Genomic DNA, 21,016 nt, shown 5'->3' on the forward strand with positions numbered 1-21,016 from the left:
GTGAGGATGGGGAAAAAGGGAAACCCTCTTACACTGCTGGTGGGAATGTGAACTGGTGCAGCTACTCTGAAAAACAGTGTGGATGTTCCTCAAAAAGTTAAAAATACAACTACCCTATGACCCAGCAATTGCACTACTAGGTATTTACTGAAGGGATACAAAAATAGTGAGTCAAACGGCACATGTATCCGAACGTTTACAGCATCAATGTCCACAACAGCCGAAATATGGAAAAGAGCCCAGATGTCCATCAACACATGAATGAATAAAGAAGATGTGGTATATACATACAAAGGAATATTACTCAGCCATCAAAAAGAATGAATTCTTGCCATTTGCATGACGTGAACAGAACTAGAGGGTATTATGCTAAGCAGAATAAGTCAGTCAGAGAAAGACAAATAACATATGATTTCACTCATGTGGAATTTAAGAAACAAAACAGATGAACAAAGGGGAAGGGAAGGAAAAATAAAATAAGATGAAAACAGAGAGGGAGGGAAATCATAAGAGACTCTTAATCACAGGAAACAAACTGAGGGTTACTGTAGGGGAGGGAGTGGGGGAATGGGGTAACTGGGTGATGGGCATTAAGGAGGGCACCTAATGTGATGAGCGCTGGGTGTTATACGCAACTGATGAATCACTAAATTCTACCCCTGAAACTAATAATACGCTATATGTTAACTAAACTGAATTTAAATAAGAAATTTTTTAAAAACTTAGGTATAAGTTTAACCAAGGAGATGAAAGATCTGCATTTTAAAACCCACAAGACTTTGATGAAAGAAACTAAAGAAGACACAAGTAAATGGAACGATATCCTGTGTTTATGAATCAGAAGAATTAATATTGTTAAAATCATCTATGGATTCAATACAATCTCTACCAAAATTCTAATGGCATTTTTCACAGAAACAGAAAAAAAATCCTAAAATTTATATGAAACCATAAAAGACCCCAAATAACCAAAGGGATTCTAAGAAACAGCAAAGCTGGAAACATCACAATTCTTGATTTAAAATTGTATTACAAAGCTAGAGTAATAAAAATAGTATGGTACCGTCATAAAAACAAACACACAAATCAATGTAAAAGAAATGAGATCATAGAAATAAACACACACATATAAGGTCAATGAATATTTGAGCCAGGAATATTCAATGGGGAAAAGATAATCTTTTCAATAAATGGTACTGGGAAAACTGGATACTCATATGCAGGAGACTGAAATTGATCCCCTATTTCACATCACTCATAAAAAATAACTCAAAATGGATTAAATACATGAACATAAGAACCCAAACTATAAAACTACTAGAGGAAAACATAGAGGAAAAGCTCCTTTACATTGGTTTTGGCAATGATTTTTTCAATATGACACCAAAAGAAAAAATAAACAAGTGGGACAACATCAAACTAAAAAGTTTCTGCACAGCTAAAGAAATGAATCAGCAAAATGAAAAGGCAACCTACAGAAAAGGAGAAAATGTAGGCCAACCATCTATCTGATAAGGGAATAATATCTAAAATATATAAGGAACACATATAACTTGGTAGCAAAACAAACAAACAAAAAACCACCTATCTGATTAAAAACTGGGCAAAGGGGCACCTGGGTGGCACAGCGGTTAAGCGTCTGCCTTCGGCTCAGGGCGTGATCCCGGCATTATGGGATCGAGCCCCACATCAGGCTTCTCCGCTATGAGCCTGCTTCTTCCTCTCCCACTCCCCCTGCTTGTGTTCCCTCTCTCGCTGGCTGTCTCTCTCTCTGTCGAATAAATAAATAAAATCTTTAAAAAAAAAAAAAACTGGGCAAAGGACTTGAATGGACATTTTCCCAAAGACATATGAATGCCATGAAAAGATGCTTAGCATCACTAATCATCAGGGAAATGCAAAGCAAAACCACAGTGAGTTACCATCCTACATTTGTTAGAATGATTACCAGAGAGACAAGAGGTAACAAGTGTTGTCAAGGCAGTGGAGAAAAGACATCCGGTGGGCAGGGTGCAGCCATTCTGGAAAACAGTATGGACGTACCCGAGGAAATTAAAAATAGAACTACCATATGATCTAGCAATCCCACTTCTGATTATATAACCAAAAGAAATGAAATCCTTATCTCAAAGAGATATCTACATTCCCGTGTTCATTACGGCATTATTCATAATAGCCAAGACATGGAAACAATTTAAGTGTCCATCAATGGATAAATGAATAAAAAAAAATATATGTAATACAACAGAATGTCACTTAGCCATAAAAAGGAAGGAAATCCTTTTTTTGTGACAACACAGATAGACCTTAAAGGCATTATGTTAAGTGAGACAAGTCAGATGGAGAAAGACAAATACTCTGTGTTCTCACTTATATGTGGAATAAAAACAAAACAAAACAAAAAGCTGAATTCAGACAGAAATAGAGAATAGAATGGTGGTTACCAGAGACTCAGGGGTGTGAGAAATGGAAGACGCTGGTCAAAGGGTACAAATTCTAGGTATAAGATTAATAAATTCTGGGGATCTAATGTACAGCACAGTGATTATAATTGATAATACTGTATTATATACTTGAAAGTTGTTAAGAGACTAGATCTTAAATATTATCAGCATACACATAAAAATGATGATTATGTGAGGGGACAGAGGTGTTAACTAACCTTACTGCAGTAAACATTTCACAATATATACTCGCATCAAGTCATCACATTGTAAACCTTAAACCTACATAAGCTATGTGTCAATAATACCTCAATAAAGCTGGGGGGAAAAAGTATAAGTACAGATGATACAAGACTATTGTTTAACTATGGAAATAGAGTGATAATAGCTGAGGGTCCAAAATCATTTTAGTCTGTGACTTTAAAAATGTGTAATAAGGGGCATTTGGGTGTCTCAGTTGATTAAACGTCTGCCTTTGGCTCAAGTCCTGGGATCAAGACCTGCATCAGGCTCCCTGCTTAGCAAGGATGTGATGCTTAGCAGGGAGCCTGTTTCTCCCTCTCCTGCTCCCCCTGCTTGTCTCTCTCTCTCTGTGTCAAATAAAACAAATAAAATCTTTAAAATAAAAAAAAGTCTAATAAATAATATACTGTAAAAACTGGGGAATAAGTATCCTAAAACTAGTACATTTGCTGTTAAAATCTAAATCATAGCTAAACAGATATGGCAAAACGTATCATGAGAATGTCACAAAATTATTTGGGTTAAGGAGGGACATCTGAGTTAAACAGCTATGGATCAGACGAAAAAAATGAGACGGGCTATAAAAACCAGTCCTGTGAATACAATCTTACTAACATTAAAAAAAAACAAAAACAAAAAAACCCTACAGTTTTCCACACTTAAAACACAAATCTTCAGGTAAACAAAAATAGTTCACGTAGGCTACAAGGAACAAATAAATAAGATGGCAAGTAAGAGATGAAGGTGATTGACAGGAAATTATGGGGTGACGATAGAAGTCCACGTACTTATTCCAGGCAAACACAGAGACATCTCAAACTATGAAAAACAAATTCATTATCCTAACAATCCTTGGAGAGAAGAACCAGGGAAATGCTATCATTACATTTAGACCTTCCACAGGAAAACTGGTCAAGGCTACAAAAGAATCTTACTCTTATCTGCTTCCTGTCTGTGCTTTATAAAATCCACCACCACCATCTCACCCCCAACCCAGGTAGTGAACTCTGATAATGGTCTAATACTGGCCTTCAACAACAGTCCAACCAAAATGACTGGTGATAAGAACATGCCTTTAGTCAGAATTATCAGTACCACATGTTCTGGAAACTACAACTCTGCACACGGCGCTATTTTAGAGGCATCCTTCTTTCTCCTTCCCTTTCTTATCTTTTCCTTATTTTTTCCCTGAAAACTTAAATTTTGAATATGTAAGCAAAAGATAACTCAGCTCAAACATACTAGAGAGTAAAATAATGAAATCTGATCTTCAAATGACTAATAATCTGACATTCTGGCATACTTCATCCATACATAGAACATCTAATGAAATAATGATTGCCATTTTCTTCATGAATAAAAGATTCACTCATTTATTCAAAAAATATTAATGTCTTCTGAGACCAAGGTACTATACCAAATATAGAGGACACACAAATAGTAAGATAAGAAGGAGTTTTCCCTTATTAATAAATAATAGGAAATAAATAGGGAAAAAGCATGCAGGAGAATTTCCATACCATCCCTGAAGACATCTGGGAACCAACACATCAGCCCTGTACTGCCTACTTTTAGACTTTCTATTATCTGAGGATAAAATCTCTAATTTGTTCAAGCACTGTACTTTTTATTTATTTATTTTTATTTTTAAAGATTTTTTATTTATTTATGTGACAGAAAGACAGCCAGCGAGAGAGGGAACACAAGCAGGGGGAGTGGGAGAGGAAGAAGCAGACTCCCAGCAGAGGAGCCTGATGTGGGACTCGATCCCAGATCGCCGGGTTCACGCCCTGAGCCGGGTTCACGCCCTGAGCCGAAGGCAGCCGAAGGCAGACGCTTAACGACTAGGCGCCCCTAGCACTGTACTTTTTAAAAAAATAAAAGGTATACATATAAAAAGTTAAAATAGTCTTATAAGTTTAAGATTTTATTTATTTATTTGAGAGAGAGAAGAAGAAGAAAGAAAGAGCACAGTCAGGGAGGAGAAGCGGAGGGAGAGGGAAAAGCAGACTCTGTGCTGAGCACAGAGCCCACGGCGGGGTTCAATCCCAAGACCCTTGAGATCAGGAGCTGAGCTGGAATCAAGAGTCAGGTGCTCAACCAACTGAGCCTCCCAGGCGCCCCTAGCTTTTATAAGTTTTTTAAAAAATATTTTTATTGAAAGATTAAATACAAAGATAGAAAACCATACAAATAAAATGGATGGTTTAATGAATTACCTTACAAACACTACTTTGTCAGCAAAGTCAAAGAGAACTTTGCCAGCAACTCTAAAGGCCCCTTCTATGTGCTCCCAATCAGAACTCCCTCTCTATTGCCATAAGTAACCCTAATCTTGACTTTATTTTATTCACCATTTTCCTGATTTTTTTCTATAATCACCCAAATGTGCATTCCTAGACACTATAGTTCAATCTCATTCTATTAAAAAGGGGATTTTTAAAATGATTTTATTTATTTGAGAAAGAGTGAGAGATCACAGAAGGAGAGGAAGAGGGAGAAGCATACTCACTGCTGAGCAGAGAGCCTGATGCAGGGCTTGAACCCAGGAACCTGAGATCAAACTTGAGCCGAAGGTAGACATCCAACTGACTGAGCAACCCAGGAGCCCCCCAAATGGGATGTTTTAAATCTCTTTTAATCTAGAGGTTACTTCTCCATTCCTTTCCTTTCCTTATAATTTATTTGCTTAAGAACCTGAGACATTTGACCAACAGAGTTTCTGCAAACATAGGGTTTTTTTTAAGTTTTTAATTTTAATTCCAGTATAGTTATAATGTTATATTAGTTTCAGGTGTATAATACAGTGATTCAACAATTCAATACATTACTCAGTGCTCATCATGATAAGTGTACTCTTAATCCCCTTCACCTACTTCCCCCATCCTCTCACCCATCTCCCCTCTAGTAAACATCACTTGGTTCTCTAGTGTTAAGAGTATGTTCCTTGGTTTCTCCTTTTTCCTTTGCTTATTTGTTTCTTAAATTCCACATATAAGTGAAATCATACGGTATTTGTCTTTCTCTGACTGTTTATTTTGCTTAGCATTACACTCTCTAGCCCCACCCATGTTGTTGCAAATGGCAAGATTTCATTCTTTTTTACGGCTGAATAATATTTCATCGTATATATATACTGCGTTTTCTAAGAACCTAGATTTGGACAACTGCAGTCTTGTGCGGTTCACTATGTTCCCCTATCTTCTGTATTTTCTGCAACTGGATTTAATCCCTCTGACAAAACTACAGGTAGTGTCTGACGAGGCTAGACGTGTTTGATAACACTTGCTGACGCTCAGATCTTCAACTACCAAAGACTGTAAAATGATGATGTTCCAGTACTATAACTTTTTTTCTTTTACTGATAGAATACTTTTAAAAAGACACGATTCCCCTAATCTACTATTAAGTTACCCTGTACTACAATTCATATAGACAAGACAGAACAAATGCTGCATTTGTTTCCTTTATTGGTAAGTTTTCAAGATAGCAAATCATGTCCCTGTCATATTCTAAGGTAATGATTTTTCATTTAATATTATGATGAATGCATAGATTTAAAACTATTTGCTGGGGGCGGCTGGGTGGCTCAGTCAATTAGGCGTTGACTCTGGGTTTTGGCTCAGGTCAAGCTCTCAGGGTCTTGAGACTGAGCCCCATGTTGGGCTCTGCACTCAGCAGGAAGTCTGCTTGAGGCTCTCTTTCTCTCCCTCTGCCCCTCCCAACATACACGGGCTCTTTCTCTCTCTCTCTCTCTCGCAAATAAATAAACAAATCTTTTAAAAAAATTTTAATTAAAAAAATTTTAAAAGATAAAAATATTTGCTGGGTTTCAACCAATTGCAATTTTCACCATTTATGAAGTTCATATTATACCATTCTAGATCCATCGCAAGTCTCTTCAAGGTGGGTCCTGAATTCCTTTGACAGGGCCCTAATAATTTTTTCTTTATTGAGCTATAATTCATATACCATAAAACTCACCCTTATATAGTATACAATTCAGTGGTGTTTAGCACAGCCACAGGTTGTAAAACCATCACCAGTCTCTAACTCTAAAACAATTTCATGACCTGAAGAGAAACCCCATTCTCACTATCAGTCACTCCATTGTCCCCTCCCCACCAGCTCCTGGCAACCACTAATCTCCTTCCTGTCTCAATGGATTTGCCTATTGTAGACACTTCGTATAAATGGAATCATAAAATATATGGCCTTTTGAGTATTGCTTCTTTCACTTTCACATAATGTTTTCATTTGTCCATTTGTAGCATGTATCAACAATTCGTTCCTTTTTATGGCTGAGTATTATTTCATTATGTGGTTATACCACGATTTGTTTATCCATTTATGAGTTGATAGACATTTGGGTTGTTCTATTTTTTGGCTATTATGAATAATGCTGCTATGAACATTCATGTTTAAGTTTCTGTATGAATATATGTTTTCAATTCACTTGTAGAATTTGATATATTTTAACATATATATATGCTGTAAATCACCACCACAAGATAATGAACACACACATCCCAAGGTTCCCTCACATCTCTCTGTAACCTCTCTTCCCACCTCGAGGCAACCAGGGACCTGTCTCTACAGATTAAACTGCATCCTCTTGAGCTTTTTAGAAACCAAATCATACAGTATGCACTCTTTTTTGTATGGCTTTTTAAATTCAGCATAATTATTTTCAGATTAATCCATGCTGTAGCATTTATCAATAATTCATTACTTTGTATTGCTTAGTAGCATTCCACTGTATGGATATATCAGAGATTATTTATCCATTACCATCACCAATATTCACTGCCACTGATGGACAATGATCTTGTTTCCAGTTCTTTACTATTATAAAAATGTGGATATGAACATTCATGTACAAGTATTTTACGGACAATGCTATCATTTTCTTTAGGTAAATGGAGTGAAAACCTTAGGAGTGGAATGGCTGGATGATTCAGTTTATTTAACTTTTTTAGAAACTTAAACTGTGCTCCAATTCACATTCTCATCAGCAGTGAATTAAATATACAATTCCTCTACAACCTTGCCAATATTCAGGCAGCTCTCCGAAAAGCTGGAATGCTGTTTTTCCTCTCCCTCCCTCCCAAGGGGTATGCCTCAAGTTGTGCACCTCCTCTTAACCGTGACAAGCAGTGATGGCACAGCAAGTCACCCTTCACTCTTCCTTGTTTTCAGTGGCATCCAAACCATGCTGACCCGTCAGTGCTCCGAATGAGGTGAGACAGTCTCACCCTCAGGCAGCCCTCCATAAAGCTGGAAAAGTGCATGCATATTCCGTTTTTCTCCTTGCCCCTCCCCCAAGGAGAAGCTGCAAGCTGGGGTATCCTCTCCCAGCACTGAGCTCTGCTGGCTTAGGGCAGAGGCTGACAGGGTAAAGTGAAATTGCTCTTCTTACCCATTTTAACGTGTCTGTTCTCAGCTTTGTGATCATCTGGGATATTGCAAATTCTTAGCTAGATTCTGGAATTCTCATAAAGGTATTTTGGTTAGTATATCATCGTTAAAGCAAAGTTTCTGTGGAAGAAAAAGGACTAGGACTTCTTATGCTGCCATCTTGCTGACATCACTCCCCAAATTCTCACTCTTGACTGTTTATCTCCTTCACTATTCTAAGCACAATTATTTAAATATGTGAATTTGGTAACTATTTTCTGGTGCCCCTGTGGGTTTTTATATTATCTATGGTTTTCTTCTATATTTCTTTCATATAAGATTAGTCCTCATATTTCTGGTTATTTTTGTTTGAGGGCTGGGCATATATATATATGAAGACATACTGAAGACCTAGAATGCAGTTATACTGTTCCAGAGAGGAAATTACTTTTACTTGTACTCTATGGCTAGAGACAGTAGCATCACGGATCACAATAATCCATTTCAGGGAACTGAAATGATTTCAAGTTCCACTTCAGTTCCTCACAGGTCCCTGTGTGGACCTTGTCTACTTGTGATTACTCATTCCTAGGTTGTGGTCCTTTGTAGTCCCAACTCAAAGCATGAGAGCTTTATAAAGAAATCTCCCTTGGTAAAACCTGAACTCAGTTTTCCCATTCCCTATGGGATATCAATACTGCTTTTCAGTTACTTCTTCCAAAATCAACAGATACTCTGGGAAAAACTAGTCCCAAATGCCTGGCTCACTTCTCTAGGTTTCCTTTAGCATCTTCACTGCCTCTGATGCTTTCAGGTAGGTGATGTCTATATTTACATCGTTTTCCTAGTAGTCACTGTTAACTTGAAGAGAGGTCCAGGTTTTATAAATATATACTTTATCTATGTAGTTTTTCTCAGTAGGAACACTACCGGTGTTTCTGAGGTAAAAACTCCTCTGGTATACATACATCATGCATGAGGGATGTCTAATATCCTAGTACTGGGCACTAAATGCCAGTAACATCCCTTCCCTCCCCCTTGTCAAATCATTGTAAAAACTCAAAAACATAACAGGCTTATAAAGCATGCATTAAGATAAAAAGTAGATTATTTACTTTGTGTCATTATTTTTCTGTTCCTCTTAATGGTAAATCTTTGTTTTGACTGACCCTTGTATGGGGTATATAGCCTCTTCTAAAAGTAAAAATGTCACGTGAATAGTGCTTGGCTAAAATCAACTAAGTTAATGGTTAGTAGGGACCATGGACAGGTTGCAGAAAACACATGAACTCCCTAAAATTATTTCTAAAAGTTTATGGAAAGAGTATTTAATCAACAAGATATTCTTTAGAGAACTAAGTACCACGAGAGACAGATTATCTATTTCACATATTAAGAAAAAAATAGCTTTAATTAAATTAGGACTTAGTTGAAATGACTCAGTGAGTAGTAGAAATTTCAGAGGGGAGAGAAGGGATACGTAATTTTTTTAATGTGTGAACTCCTGAGGGGAAGCAGATGTAATAGGGGAAAAACTACTTTGGGATTGGTATCACCATTAATCTTTATTAAGATACTATAAAACTCCGTAGAATTTCTTCTGAGGCTTTCTAAATTTGACAATTGAAGTCACAGCAGAAGAATAAGGATGGGGCCATTAATGAAAAAGGAGTGACAAATTAGAGAGCTGAGCTAGAAGCAAAATTCAACATGAGACAGAAGGGAAACAAGAGGGTAGAAGTTTTGTGTAAGGAACTAATAATTCCATGAAGAAGAATATGAGCCCTAGGGAAGGGAAGGGAAGGTTTCAGTGTAACCTAAAAAAGACAAAGACAGACGGAGAATGCTGACAAAGACTGAATCAAAGAGAATGGGACGCTCATATGCAGGCACATATAAAGGACAAGTAAGAGGTAAAGTAAATGCAATCTCTAGTAGCCCTGATCAGAAACATCTTCGCTTTAGAGTTACACTATTCCTTAAATGAAGTACAAGCTGTCCGATGGACAGAGTGCACTTTCTGGTGTCGTCCCTGCAATTCTTCAGCCTTTTTATTGCTAGAAAATAGGAGATAAAGTTCTGATCCAGATCATGGATTAGAAGGACAGGACTTTTTGTTCCATCCTATGAGGTTTCTACAAAAGTAATTCATCTAAGGAAAAGCAAAATATACTATCTATTCATCTTTTAAAGCATAAAGAAAATCTGCCTATTTTCTATAGGTCTAATTGACTCCAGCGCAAAAGAGGCCAGAGTTAAACATCTTTTAAAAAGAGTAAGTACCATTTAAGATTAGGACCTACATAATTATATATTTTATATATCAGATATTTAATCATAGTTTTTTATTTTCTTGATTCATGTCAGGTGATGTGAGCTTAAAATAAATCCACAGAGGACACTGACAATGGGAGAAAACACATACCCAACTGCTGAAACAGGAGAGCCACACTAGTGCCTGTGACAGGAAGACTGTCATGCAAAGGAGTCTGGATCAGCTGTCTATCTCCTGCACCCAAGGAAAACAGCTTCTACAGAACGAGGAAAAACACACACAGAAACATAAATGATTTTTTTTCAGACATTTTCCTAAGACAAAAAAAAATCCCTTCAAGTTCAATTTTTTAAAAATTTCTTGAAGCTCAAATTAGAGTTGGTGATAACCCTCTATCCAATTAGCATCGCCAAGAATAATAATGTAACTGAAAACATTCAAGTTACACTGTGCCCAAGTGAAAATGGTACAAGAAAATTCAGTAATTGGAAAGATGAAATTTAATAAACGATGAGATACAAAAATCATTGACAATCATACTCACCTAAAAAATAATAAAATGCTAAAGTCAACATTTTATGCCAATTATATGTCAATAAAACTTGAAGAAACAAAAACTATATAATATGAACCACATATGTAATATTTAATAAAAAGTTTTTTATTTTTTTATTATTTTTTTACTTATTTGTCAGAGAGAGAGAGAGCGCACTCAAGCAGGGGTTGTGGCAAGCAGAGGGAGAAGCAGGCTTCCCCCTGAGCAAGGAGCCTGATGTGAGACTCGAGCTCAGGACCCTGGGATCATGACCTGAGCCAAAGGCAGACACTTAACCAACTGAGCCACCCAGGTGTCCCAATAAAAAGTTTTTTAAATTAAAAAATAAATTAACAAAATAAAGTCAGCATAAATCCCATCATGATAAAGGTCCATGAAACAATTCCACTGCTTTCAAGTTTAGGTCCATTTGTGACCAAACTCACATTTTATATCCTGCCCTTGGAGTAGAGAGAGAAGACTGAAGGAGGAGGGAGCAGGAGGGAAAAAAGGGAATAAAAACTAAAGAGTAACAGAAGATACCAAGGTTAAGACAAAAGATAGTTAAAAGGCAAAGGGCAGGGGCGCCTGGGTGGCGCAGTCCTTAAGCGTCTGCCTTGGGCTCAGGGCGTGATCCTGGCATTCTGGGATCCAGCCTCACATCAGGCTCCTCGGCTGGGAGCCTGCTTCTTCCTGTTCCACTCCCCCTGCTTGTGTTCCCTCTCTCACTGGCTGTCTCTATCTCTGTTGAATAAATAAATAAAATCTTTAAAAAAAAAAAAAAAAAGGCAAAGGGCAAAGAAAATAGGTGTCAGTTTCATTGGAAGTATCTTCTCTGTCAGACTGAGTAGGATAAACAATGGAATTTTTTAGAGGGCTGTCCTTTTCTACAGTATTACACAAGAATAAGCAAAATAAATGATCAACTAATCAGTTTTAGGACTTAAGGAGAAGACTCTTTTTCTTTTAAAGTATGTTCCCCTAGAAACACTGAGACATAGAAGCTGAGGTTCTTATTTTTCTACTTCAGAGACAAAAATGAAAATCTTTAGTCAAACAGGATGAAAAACCCATGACCACTTTGAGAAAGCTTAATTTCAGTAAAAGAATTTAATTTCCTCCTTTAAGGCTAAATATATGTAACAAAATCCTTGGGAAATTTTAAGGGATAGGTTACACTTTTGGGAAAAGATCTGTGGTTCTGGATGACATCAACATTACTATTACTAAAGGCAGCAACCGAAATAAGAAAAATAAGCCCCCTTCTTTCAAAGCTTAATGCAAGCTGGTCTATTAAAGACCACAAACACAGAAAACGGCTTTAGGATCATGTATAATTGCTGTTACCCAGGGAAATGAATAAATAAATAAAGCTTTTCAGAAATAATTATAAGTGCTACAAAGAATTGTTTTGAGAGTTTTCTCAATGTTATCTCCCAATTTTTATCACTCAGAAATTTTTTGATATGTTAATAAAATGAGCCATAACTACATAGAGGAGTAAGAAAGGCAGAAAGAATGCATTTTAAATGTTCAGCTTAAAAAAGTATATTTCCAAGAAAATGTAAACTAGAGTTCAAGTTACACAAAATATGACTTCTAATTATGCTATGTGAAAGGTGAACCCTGAGTTAAAATTAACCTCATGACCTAAGCAAAGAATGGAATCTTGGGTCTCTAGAAGGCAGACCACAGGGACAATGCTTAACTAAGACCCTCTAAAATGAAAATATTTAAGGAATTCCTTTTTTTTTCTTTTCTTCATAAATTAAATTAACTGGAGGAGAAGAAAAGAGGAACAGGCCCTCTTCACCTCCCTTATTCTATTTACCTGAGACCCTCCCGCGGCTGGGACAAGGCATGCACACAGGTTTGCAATGAGGCTTTCCAAGGAGACATTCAGACTGTCCACGTACACAGTGTAGATCAAACCTAGGCAAGCCTGCAAAGAGAAGATGCATGTAGTTTTTTCATGGAAACAGTAAGCACTGCAAATAAATTGCTGGGACATCTGCTCCTAGCAAACTTCCCTTTGAAGCCAGTAAAGTATATTCTATAATGACCACAGGATAAATTTTAAGTAGCAAATGTTATTAAGTTTATTAAATTTTCTTCCTTAACCAGAAGCTCTAAATGAGCTTTTGAGAGGAGTTTATGAAAAGCAGAAATCCATAATTTGTAAAACAGGTGCGTGTGCTCAGATAACCACGTTAGCAAATTTGTAGGGCTTTAAAACTGTTTTGTCTCTTACTTTGCAAAACTCCAAATTTCAAGGTAACAATTTAGAAATTTCATATATTTGAGATTCAGAACATTTGTTACACAGAAAAATTTTGTGAATTATTACAGAGGTTAGCAAAATAGAGACAAGATATGATAAACACTTCAAGCTCAGAAGAAGGTAGGTGGTAAAATGGAAGACAAAATGCAATCTTTATGAATGTTTCAGCTCATTAAAATTTGTGACTCTAAAAAATTAGTATTTGTTAGAAGTTACCCATTATTATTGAAATCTTGACATGAAGTTAATTTTCTAGAATATATATAATCTCAACAACATGGAAAAGTTTTCCAGAAATTTCCAAGTCCTTGGGAAATGTTAAGGTATATTTTATACTTTCCAAAGAGATCTGTGACTTTGGACAATAATCAACATTACTATTACTAAAGGTTGCAACTGAAATAAGAAAAATAAGCCCTCTTCTTTCAAAGCTTAAATGTATTTATAACTAAATAAATTTTTTTCTTGCATTTGAAAATTCGGAGTGTCTCAAAAAGGAAAATATCTGGAAGTAAACAATATTTTAAAGCAACGTTGGCAATCACAACTATTTGAAATCGCAAATATCCATTCTATTTACTTGAGCCTGGTATTCCTCAAAAGAAGATAAATAACAATAGACAAAGTTGTTACACTACTAGTGCATTTTAAATTTGCTATGGGCAATCAAATAATTTCTTTAGATTAATAAATTTTGGAGTCAGTACCCATGGGATCTACTTTAAACCAACACTATATCCTTGTAAGTTTGAACAGTCACATTAACTTAGGTATTTATTTCATCCAACACGAACACATTTTTTCAGTTCACACTAAATTTATTTTATTGATGAATCCCTAAATCAACTTAAAGACATTTTAAATACAAAATCTTGTTACCATGGTTCACTCAAAACAGATTCATACAATAATACAAATCAACAATGACAACTATGAGTTCTTTACCCTAAAAATTTCTGGATAATCCAATCTGGATACCAACACCAGGCTCTTGGGAGCAAACACTTCTGCGGGCTGAATTAAACCAGACACTTCCACTTCACCTTCAATCTCTTCCTTCTTTGTTCCCTAGAAAAAGATGCACTGTAATCAACAGACAGAATTTCCTAGGTTTATAACTCACAAAAAATAGACACATCACACATTTTCATAAAATTTACGAAATCCAAAATTAATTCTAAAATACAATTTATAATATAATTTACAAAATTCAAACTAAAAACAAAGACACATACTTTGACAGGAATCTAAGAAGCAAGTAAATAGGCAGAAAAATTATAAAGGAGGACATGCTTATTTCACTTTTGAAAAGCTGCTTATGCTGCAAATACAAACCCCAACTTTACGGGAGCATTTGGTTTCTGAGGGAGGTACCAGTAAGCAAAGGTAAAGAAGACACATTCAAATTATCTTAAACAGTGACCCAAACAACTAAAAATGACACTCACTTCAATGGAAAGTCAGTTTTTAAGGAGAGAAAAGATCTCTTTTAGAAGTAAGGCACTAATTTTTTTTCCTACTTGTCCCAATATTTCAAACAAAAGTGATGATCACTTAGGATTCTAAGACTTACAGAATAATCAATGCTCTTAGAAATAAAGCCCAATTGGCTCTAAATTCCTTTTGCTCATAAGCAACAATGTTGATTTTTTGAGAAGAGAAAATACCTTTATATACAAAACTAAGTTTCAGAATATACTTACTGCCACTGAACTGTACACTTAATAATGGTTCAAATGGTAAATCTTATGTCATGTATTTTTTAGCACAATGAAAACATCTATAATAAAAAATACCCTATATTTCAATGACTAAAAATACTGATTAACGAAATAAGCTTTGAAAACTATTATTCTCATTTGTCAACAAACATTTCCTGAGTACTTAACTGTTCCATAATACTTTATGATACACTATAAAACTTTTAAGGTAAAAAAAAAAAAAGACAAGGTAGTAAAGCATTCAGATTTCTCTCTAGACAATATTCTAAGATGCCAGGACATTTTCCCTAACTAGTATCCTCTTTTCTTTCCTTTCCATTAATCAGAGTTCCAGCTCAAAAGTCTATCTTCCTTCCTGAAGCCTTTCCTTTACTAGTTTTTCTCCTGGTCTTACTTCTCAGCACAGTTCTCCAACATATCATAAATCTTCAAACTCATTTCTCCCACCAAACCTCTTCTCAGAATGCCACAAAGTGCCATTTACAACTGCCTGCTTGACAGTTCCACTTAGATGACTAACAGGTAACTTAAACATGTCCAGAACATAGCTCCATTCTTTCTCCCGGAACTCCATTCCTCCTACAGTATTTTCCATCTCATTCCTGGAAATCCTCTTTCCATTTGGCAGATCAAAAACTCTGATTCCTCTCTCTTTCATGATCCAGCAACTGCACTACTGGGTATTTACCCCAAAGATACAGACGTAGTGAAGAGAAGGGCCATATGCACCCCAGTGTTCATAGCAGCATTGTCCACAATAGCCAAATTGTGGAAAGAGCCGAGATGCCCTTCAACAGATGACTGGATTAAGAAGATGTGGTCCATATATACAATGGAATATTAGTCATCAGAAAGAACGTTTACACAACATTTGCAGCAACATGGACTGTACTGGAGGATTTATGCTAAGTGAAATAAGTCAAGCAGAGAAAGACAATTATCATATGGTTTCACTCATTTATGGACCATAAGAAATAGGAAGATCAGCAGGAGAAGAAAGGGAAGAATAAAGGGGGGGTAAACAGAAGGGAGAATGAACCATGAGAGACTGTGGACTCTGGGAAACAAACGGAGGCCTTCAGAGGGGAGGGGGTGGGGGATTGGGATAGGCCGGTGATGGGTATTAAGGAGGGCACATATTGCATGGTGCACTGGGTGTTATATGCAAATAATGAATCATGGAACATTGCACCAAAAACTGGGGATGTTCTGTATGGTGACTAATATAATAAAATAAAAATTATTAAAAAAAAAAAAACTGTCAGCAAATCCTGACTGCTGACCATGTCCACTCCTCCCACAATACTGTGAGCCACCATCATTCCTTGCTTATCTGGATTATTTTAACAGCTTCTTTCAGTCTCTCCTATTCCTCTTTAGCCCCACTTTACTTCCTTGTTGCTCTCAAACGTGCTGGACATTCTCCCAGCTAAGGGTCTTAAGCACTGTTGGTTATTCCTTTCCCTAGAATACTCTTTTCACGGATATTCTAATGATGAATTCCCTCATTTCCATTAGTTCTTCATTCAAGTGACTTCTGCTGTTAAGCCTTTGCTGGCACCCTATTTAAAATTACAATTCCAGGGCATCTGGGTGGCTCAGTTGGTTAAGCATCTGCCTTCGGCTCAAGTCATGATCCTGGGGTCCTGGGATTGAGCCCTGCATCGAGCCCCGCATCGAGCCCCACATCGGGCTCCTTCTCCGCCTGAGTCTTCTTCTCCCTCTGCCCCTCCCCCCCACTCATGTTTGTGCTCCTCTCTCTCTCTAGTTTGCTCTCTCTCAAATAAATAAATAAATAAAATCTTTTTAAAATAACAAAATAAAGTACTAAAATAAAATTGCAATTTCCTAACATTCCCTATCTTTCCCTGCTTTATTTTTCTCCATGGCACTTGTTACCATCCAACATACTACCCATTTCACTTATCTTGTTTTTTGTTTGTCTGTCTTTTCCATTAGAATACGCTCCGTAAAGACCAGGATTTCTATCTTGCTCATTGGTAACTTCCCAGTTCCTAAAACAAGAGCTGGGCACATGGTTGATACTTTCTATTTGTTCACTGTATACATGCAGGAATGAATTTTCTTGGAATAGCTTTCTGGGTATTTTACTAAGGGAAATCTTTTCCCCCCACTCATAGAGGCCAAGAACTATATTTTCTATGTTCTTTGGAGCCCATATATTTTCCAGTACAGTGAAATATAACCAAGTATTAGACGTCTATGGAATGCACACATCCGAAGGGAACTATCTGTTTACTTTTTATATGTGTCATAAGGTCCCTATGCTCTTGAAAGATTTTCATTTGTTACAAAGCAAAAGCTAAAAGGTTGGTTTCTGAAATCCTCAGAAATAATAAAAATGTGATGAATATGCATTTGCCAAAGATTTCCACACATAATGAATCATAGTCTTCATGGATTACTAACAAATCTGAAATGACAAAAGAATGACTAAAATTCCTCAAAGAGATAAAGCTATCCATTTTATGACACTGTGATAAATGCCCTAGAGTACCATTAGAAGCCAGCCTGACTAAGGAGATAACCATTTCAAACAAATGACTATTAACCTACTTTGACCAAAACACAAAATAGAATGCACTGGTCATTTCTATTTTTTTTTTTTAAGATTTTGTTTATTTATCAGAGAGAGAGAGAGCACGAGTTGGGAGGGGAGAGGCAGAGGGAAAAGCAGACTCCTCACAGAGAAGGGAGTCCAACATGGGGCTCCATCCCAGGACCCTGAGATCGTGACCTGAACTAAAGGCAGATGCTTAACTGACTGAGCTACCCAGGCGTTCTGCATTGGTCATTTCTTAAAGCTATTCTTTTTTTTTTTTTTTTTAAGATTTTATTTATTTATATTTGACAGAGATAGAGACAGCCAGCGAGAGAGGGAACACAAGCAGGGAGAGTGGGAGAGGAAGAAGCAGGCTCACAGCAGAGGAGCCCGATGTTGGGGCTCGATCCCATAACGCCGGGATCACGCCCTGAGCCGAAGGCAGACGCTCAACCGCTGTGCCACCCAGGTGCCCCTCTTAAAGCTATTCTTTAACTGACTATTCATTAAATGAAACAGTCATTAACCAAAAAGAAAAAAGGTCAAATATAATGTAAATCAGTATTAAGTAAAAGCAATTCCATTTTTATTTACATCACTTTTTATTACAGAGGCTTTTACTTCGTAAAAGTATAAATCACAAGATGTTATTATTCTTAATTCCAATGGCTCTCCTACAAGAATACAATGTCACAAGTTTAGAGAAAATTCATACTCCTCCTTTCAAAGCAAAATGTAGTACTATGATAAAAAAATTTTTTTTAAAATCCAAAAACTGCTGGTTAAAATAACGTTTGTTCCAGGACATAGTAATGTGGTATTTTTGATAAAAAATTTTCCTATGAAAAAAATTTTACTATAAATGATTTATCATTTAAGGGAATACTGCCTCTTCTCTCTACCTGCTGGAACAGCTTCTCTGTAATAATTATGTAATGATACTGGCTCTATTTGGTTTGTGTTTTACAATGACAGATTTTCACACATTGAAAAGATCTGAGAAACTTAAAATAAGGAGGAAATGTAAAACATAGGCTATGAATGTAATAGATGTTATAATAATGCTTTGAAATTTAATTTTTTAAAAGATTTTATTTATTCATTTAAGAGAGCGAGTGAGCAAGTGAGAGAACACAAGCGGCAGAAGGAGAGGGAGAAGCAGGCTCCCACTGAGCAGGGAGCCTGATGTGGGGCTCGATCCCAGGACCCCGGGATCATGACCTGAGCTGAAAGCAGACACTTAATGGATTGTGCCACCCAGGAGCCCGGAAATTTAATATTTTATAGCAGAAAACATTTTCACATATTTTATCTCACCAAACAACATCTGCTAACCTTTTTCTAACCTAAGATTATTCCTAATTCTAGTAGGTCCCATTAAGGATACAAATTTACCTTTTTTTTAAGATATAAGTTTATCTTAGACACTCTTCACTGAATTGTCTCACAAAGTCACCTTATCCCTTGTACCTATCACAAGCACATGCCACAACTCGCCCATTACTACATGGACTACACGTGCTAGTGGAATTCTCAGCCTCAGTGTGCTTTACACACTATGTAGGTTGCAGTCTCTGTGCTTCAATAATACGGGGTAAGTTAGTACTCACCATACCAATCTGCCCCAAAAATGCTATTGCCCTTTAAACATATCCTGAGACAAAAATGCTAGGAATTATTAGATTACTGATTTTATGGGCTGACTCAACAGGCATAATATTCAGGAAGTTCGTCCTGTCACTCAGGTTGAATCTGTCAACCTCATCTTTGTTGCATTTTTGATGCTTGATTCCTGTCTTTTCTACCTTGAAAAGACTTGTTGAATCCAATATCATCTCTGTGCCAAGCTCATTTTCAACAATGCTATTTTATAGTAAAACTTGTCTTACAATATTTCTTTAAACATTCTGGTTACAAAAGGAGGATGAAAGGAGGGTGCCTGGGTGGCTCAGTCAGTTAAGCGTCTGCCTTCGGTTCAGGTCATGATCCCAGGGTCCTAGGATGGAGTCTGTATCTCCCTCTCCCTCTACCCCTCCCCCCAGCTCATGCTCTCTCTCCCTCTCTCAAATAAATAAAGTCATGAAAAAAAGAGGATAAAAGGAATTAAAGAAGTAAAAAATTACCAGTTCTACATTTCCCTTTTGAAATATAAGCAATTTATTACAGTGCACCACTATATAAAATTGCCTCAGTTATGCAATTTCAGGACTTTAAAATTTTCCAATATTGCAAATAAAAGAGTCTAAGTAGTTGCAAATTTTGTAAGGTCTATAATTCTCCCTGAAAAGCTACTTTGTTTCTTGTTAATCATGTTGACACGTCCACATGATAAAACCTGGTTTTTCCTTGCATTGGTCTGGAAAATAATGACTACACGAGAAATACATGTATTAGGATAACAAGCCTTCAGACGAATCAGGCCACTAGACTTCAGTTCAGAGTTGAATTTACCTTTAGCAAAGACAATATCCAGATATTTTCCCCCGCAACAGCTCCTGGGTTCTATAGTATTCTGAAGGCAGAACAACTTCATTTGTAGAGCTACTATATTGTCACCTTTCCAGAAAGCTTCCTATTTTTAAGTGGCACATAGTCCATAAATTATTATTCTTTTAAGATATACTAAGGCAGCATTTCCCAAAGTGTTTTCTGCTGAAAGCTAATAAATACTACTTAGAAAAAAGGTCTTCTAATCAGAGAATTTTTGAAACCTAAGTTAAAGCCAAGTTAAACAGGTTTCATACTGCAGGATTTCTCAGACTTTGATATGCAAATATTGTTTGTGCAATGCCAAGCAAAGGAGATATAAAATATTTCTTAAACTTATTGGACCAGTGAAGCCTCTTTATCACAGAACATTTAGAGGATGTAGTGAGTGCCCTATGGAACACATATTGGGCAAGGCTATCATTAGCTCTTTTAAAATACAAAATGTGTGAAACTGAAGTGTGTTTATGTTCATAGGTTCTATACCCTTATAAGGTAAACAGAATACTTATTTCATAAATAGATTATTCTAGTTGGTATCTGTTTATTAATTCTCATATTTCATATGGTAAGATTTGAAGAGATGAGAAAACAGACAAGGCTGCTGGGAGCTAGGGTACTGCACAGCTACCCCAGGAAAATAGCGTATCTGTGGTCCCTTCTCACTAAATGAGTTAGGGACATCTACTCTTGATCAGCAGCTCTCAAACTTTGGTGTGTATCAAACCATGCAGGGCTTGTTAAAACAGATTCCTAAGTCCCATCCCTAGTGCTTCTGATTCAGTAGGTCTGAGGTGGGAATTTACATTTCTAACAAGTTCCCCAGTGATACCGATACTGCTGGTTCAGGGATTACACTTTGAGAATCACTGCTGAAGACTAATTAACATGAAAATATAAAAGAAAATAACAACTAACATATACTCTATACTATACTAAGCATCATCAGTGTTACTTAATTCATTTATACAATAAAAATTTTATTAAATACTATATTCCAGTAAAGGAAACCAGAACTCCTTAGAGAAATGACGTTCTCTATCTGGGTCAGAAGAATGCACAAAATGAGC

At 36.5% G+C, this 21,016-nt stretch overlaps 1 protein-coding gene across 6 annotated transcripts in view; it reads right to left on the minus strand.

Moving 5' to 3' along the window:
• SBF2 (SET binding factor 2) overlaps positions 1-21,016 on the minus strand; it is a 453,500-nt gene that overhangs the window by 227,504 nt on the left and 204,980 nt on the right. For all 6 annotated transcript variants that reach the window (XM_034666548.1, XM_034666550.1, XM_034666549.1 and 3 more), the window contains 3 exons: positions 14,121-14,243; positions 12,726-12,836; positions 10,510-10,615 (listed from right to left, as the gene is read on the minus strand). In XM_034666548.1, coding sequence (XP_034522439.1) covers positions 10,510-10,615; positions 12,726-12,836; positions 14,121-14,243 — 340 coding nt within the window. The remainder of the gene's footprint in view (positions 1-10,509; positions 10,616-12,725; positions 12,837-14,120; positions 14,244-21,016) is intronic.

The sequence above is a fragment of the Ailuropoda melanoleuca genome, chromosome 8 (genome assembly GCF_002007445.2).
Source record: "Ailuropoda melanoleuca isolate Jingjing chromosome 8, ASM200744v2, whole genome shotgun sequence".
Taxonomy (NCBI): Eukaryota; Metazoa; Chordata; class Mammalia; order Carnivora; family Ursidae; genus Ailuropoda; species Ailuropoda melanoleuca.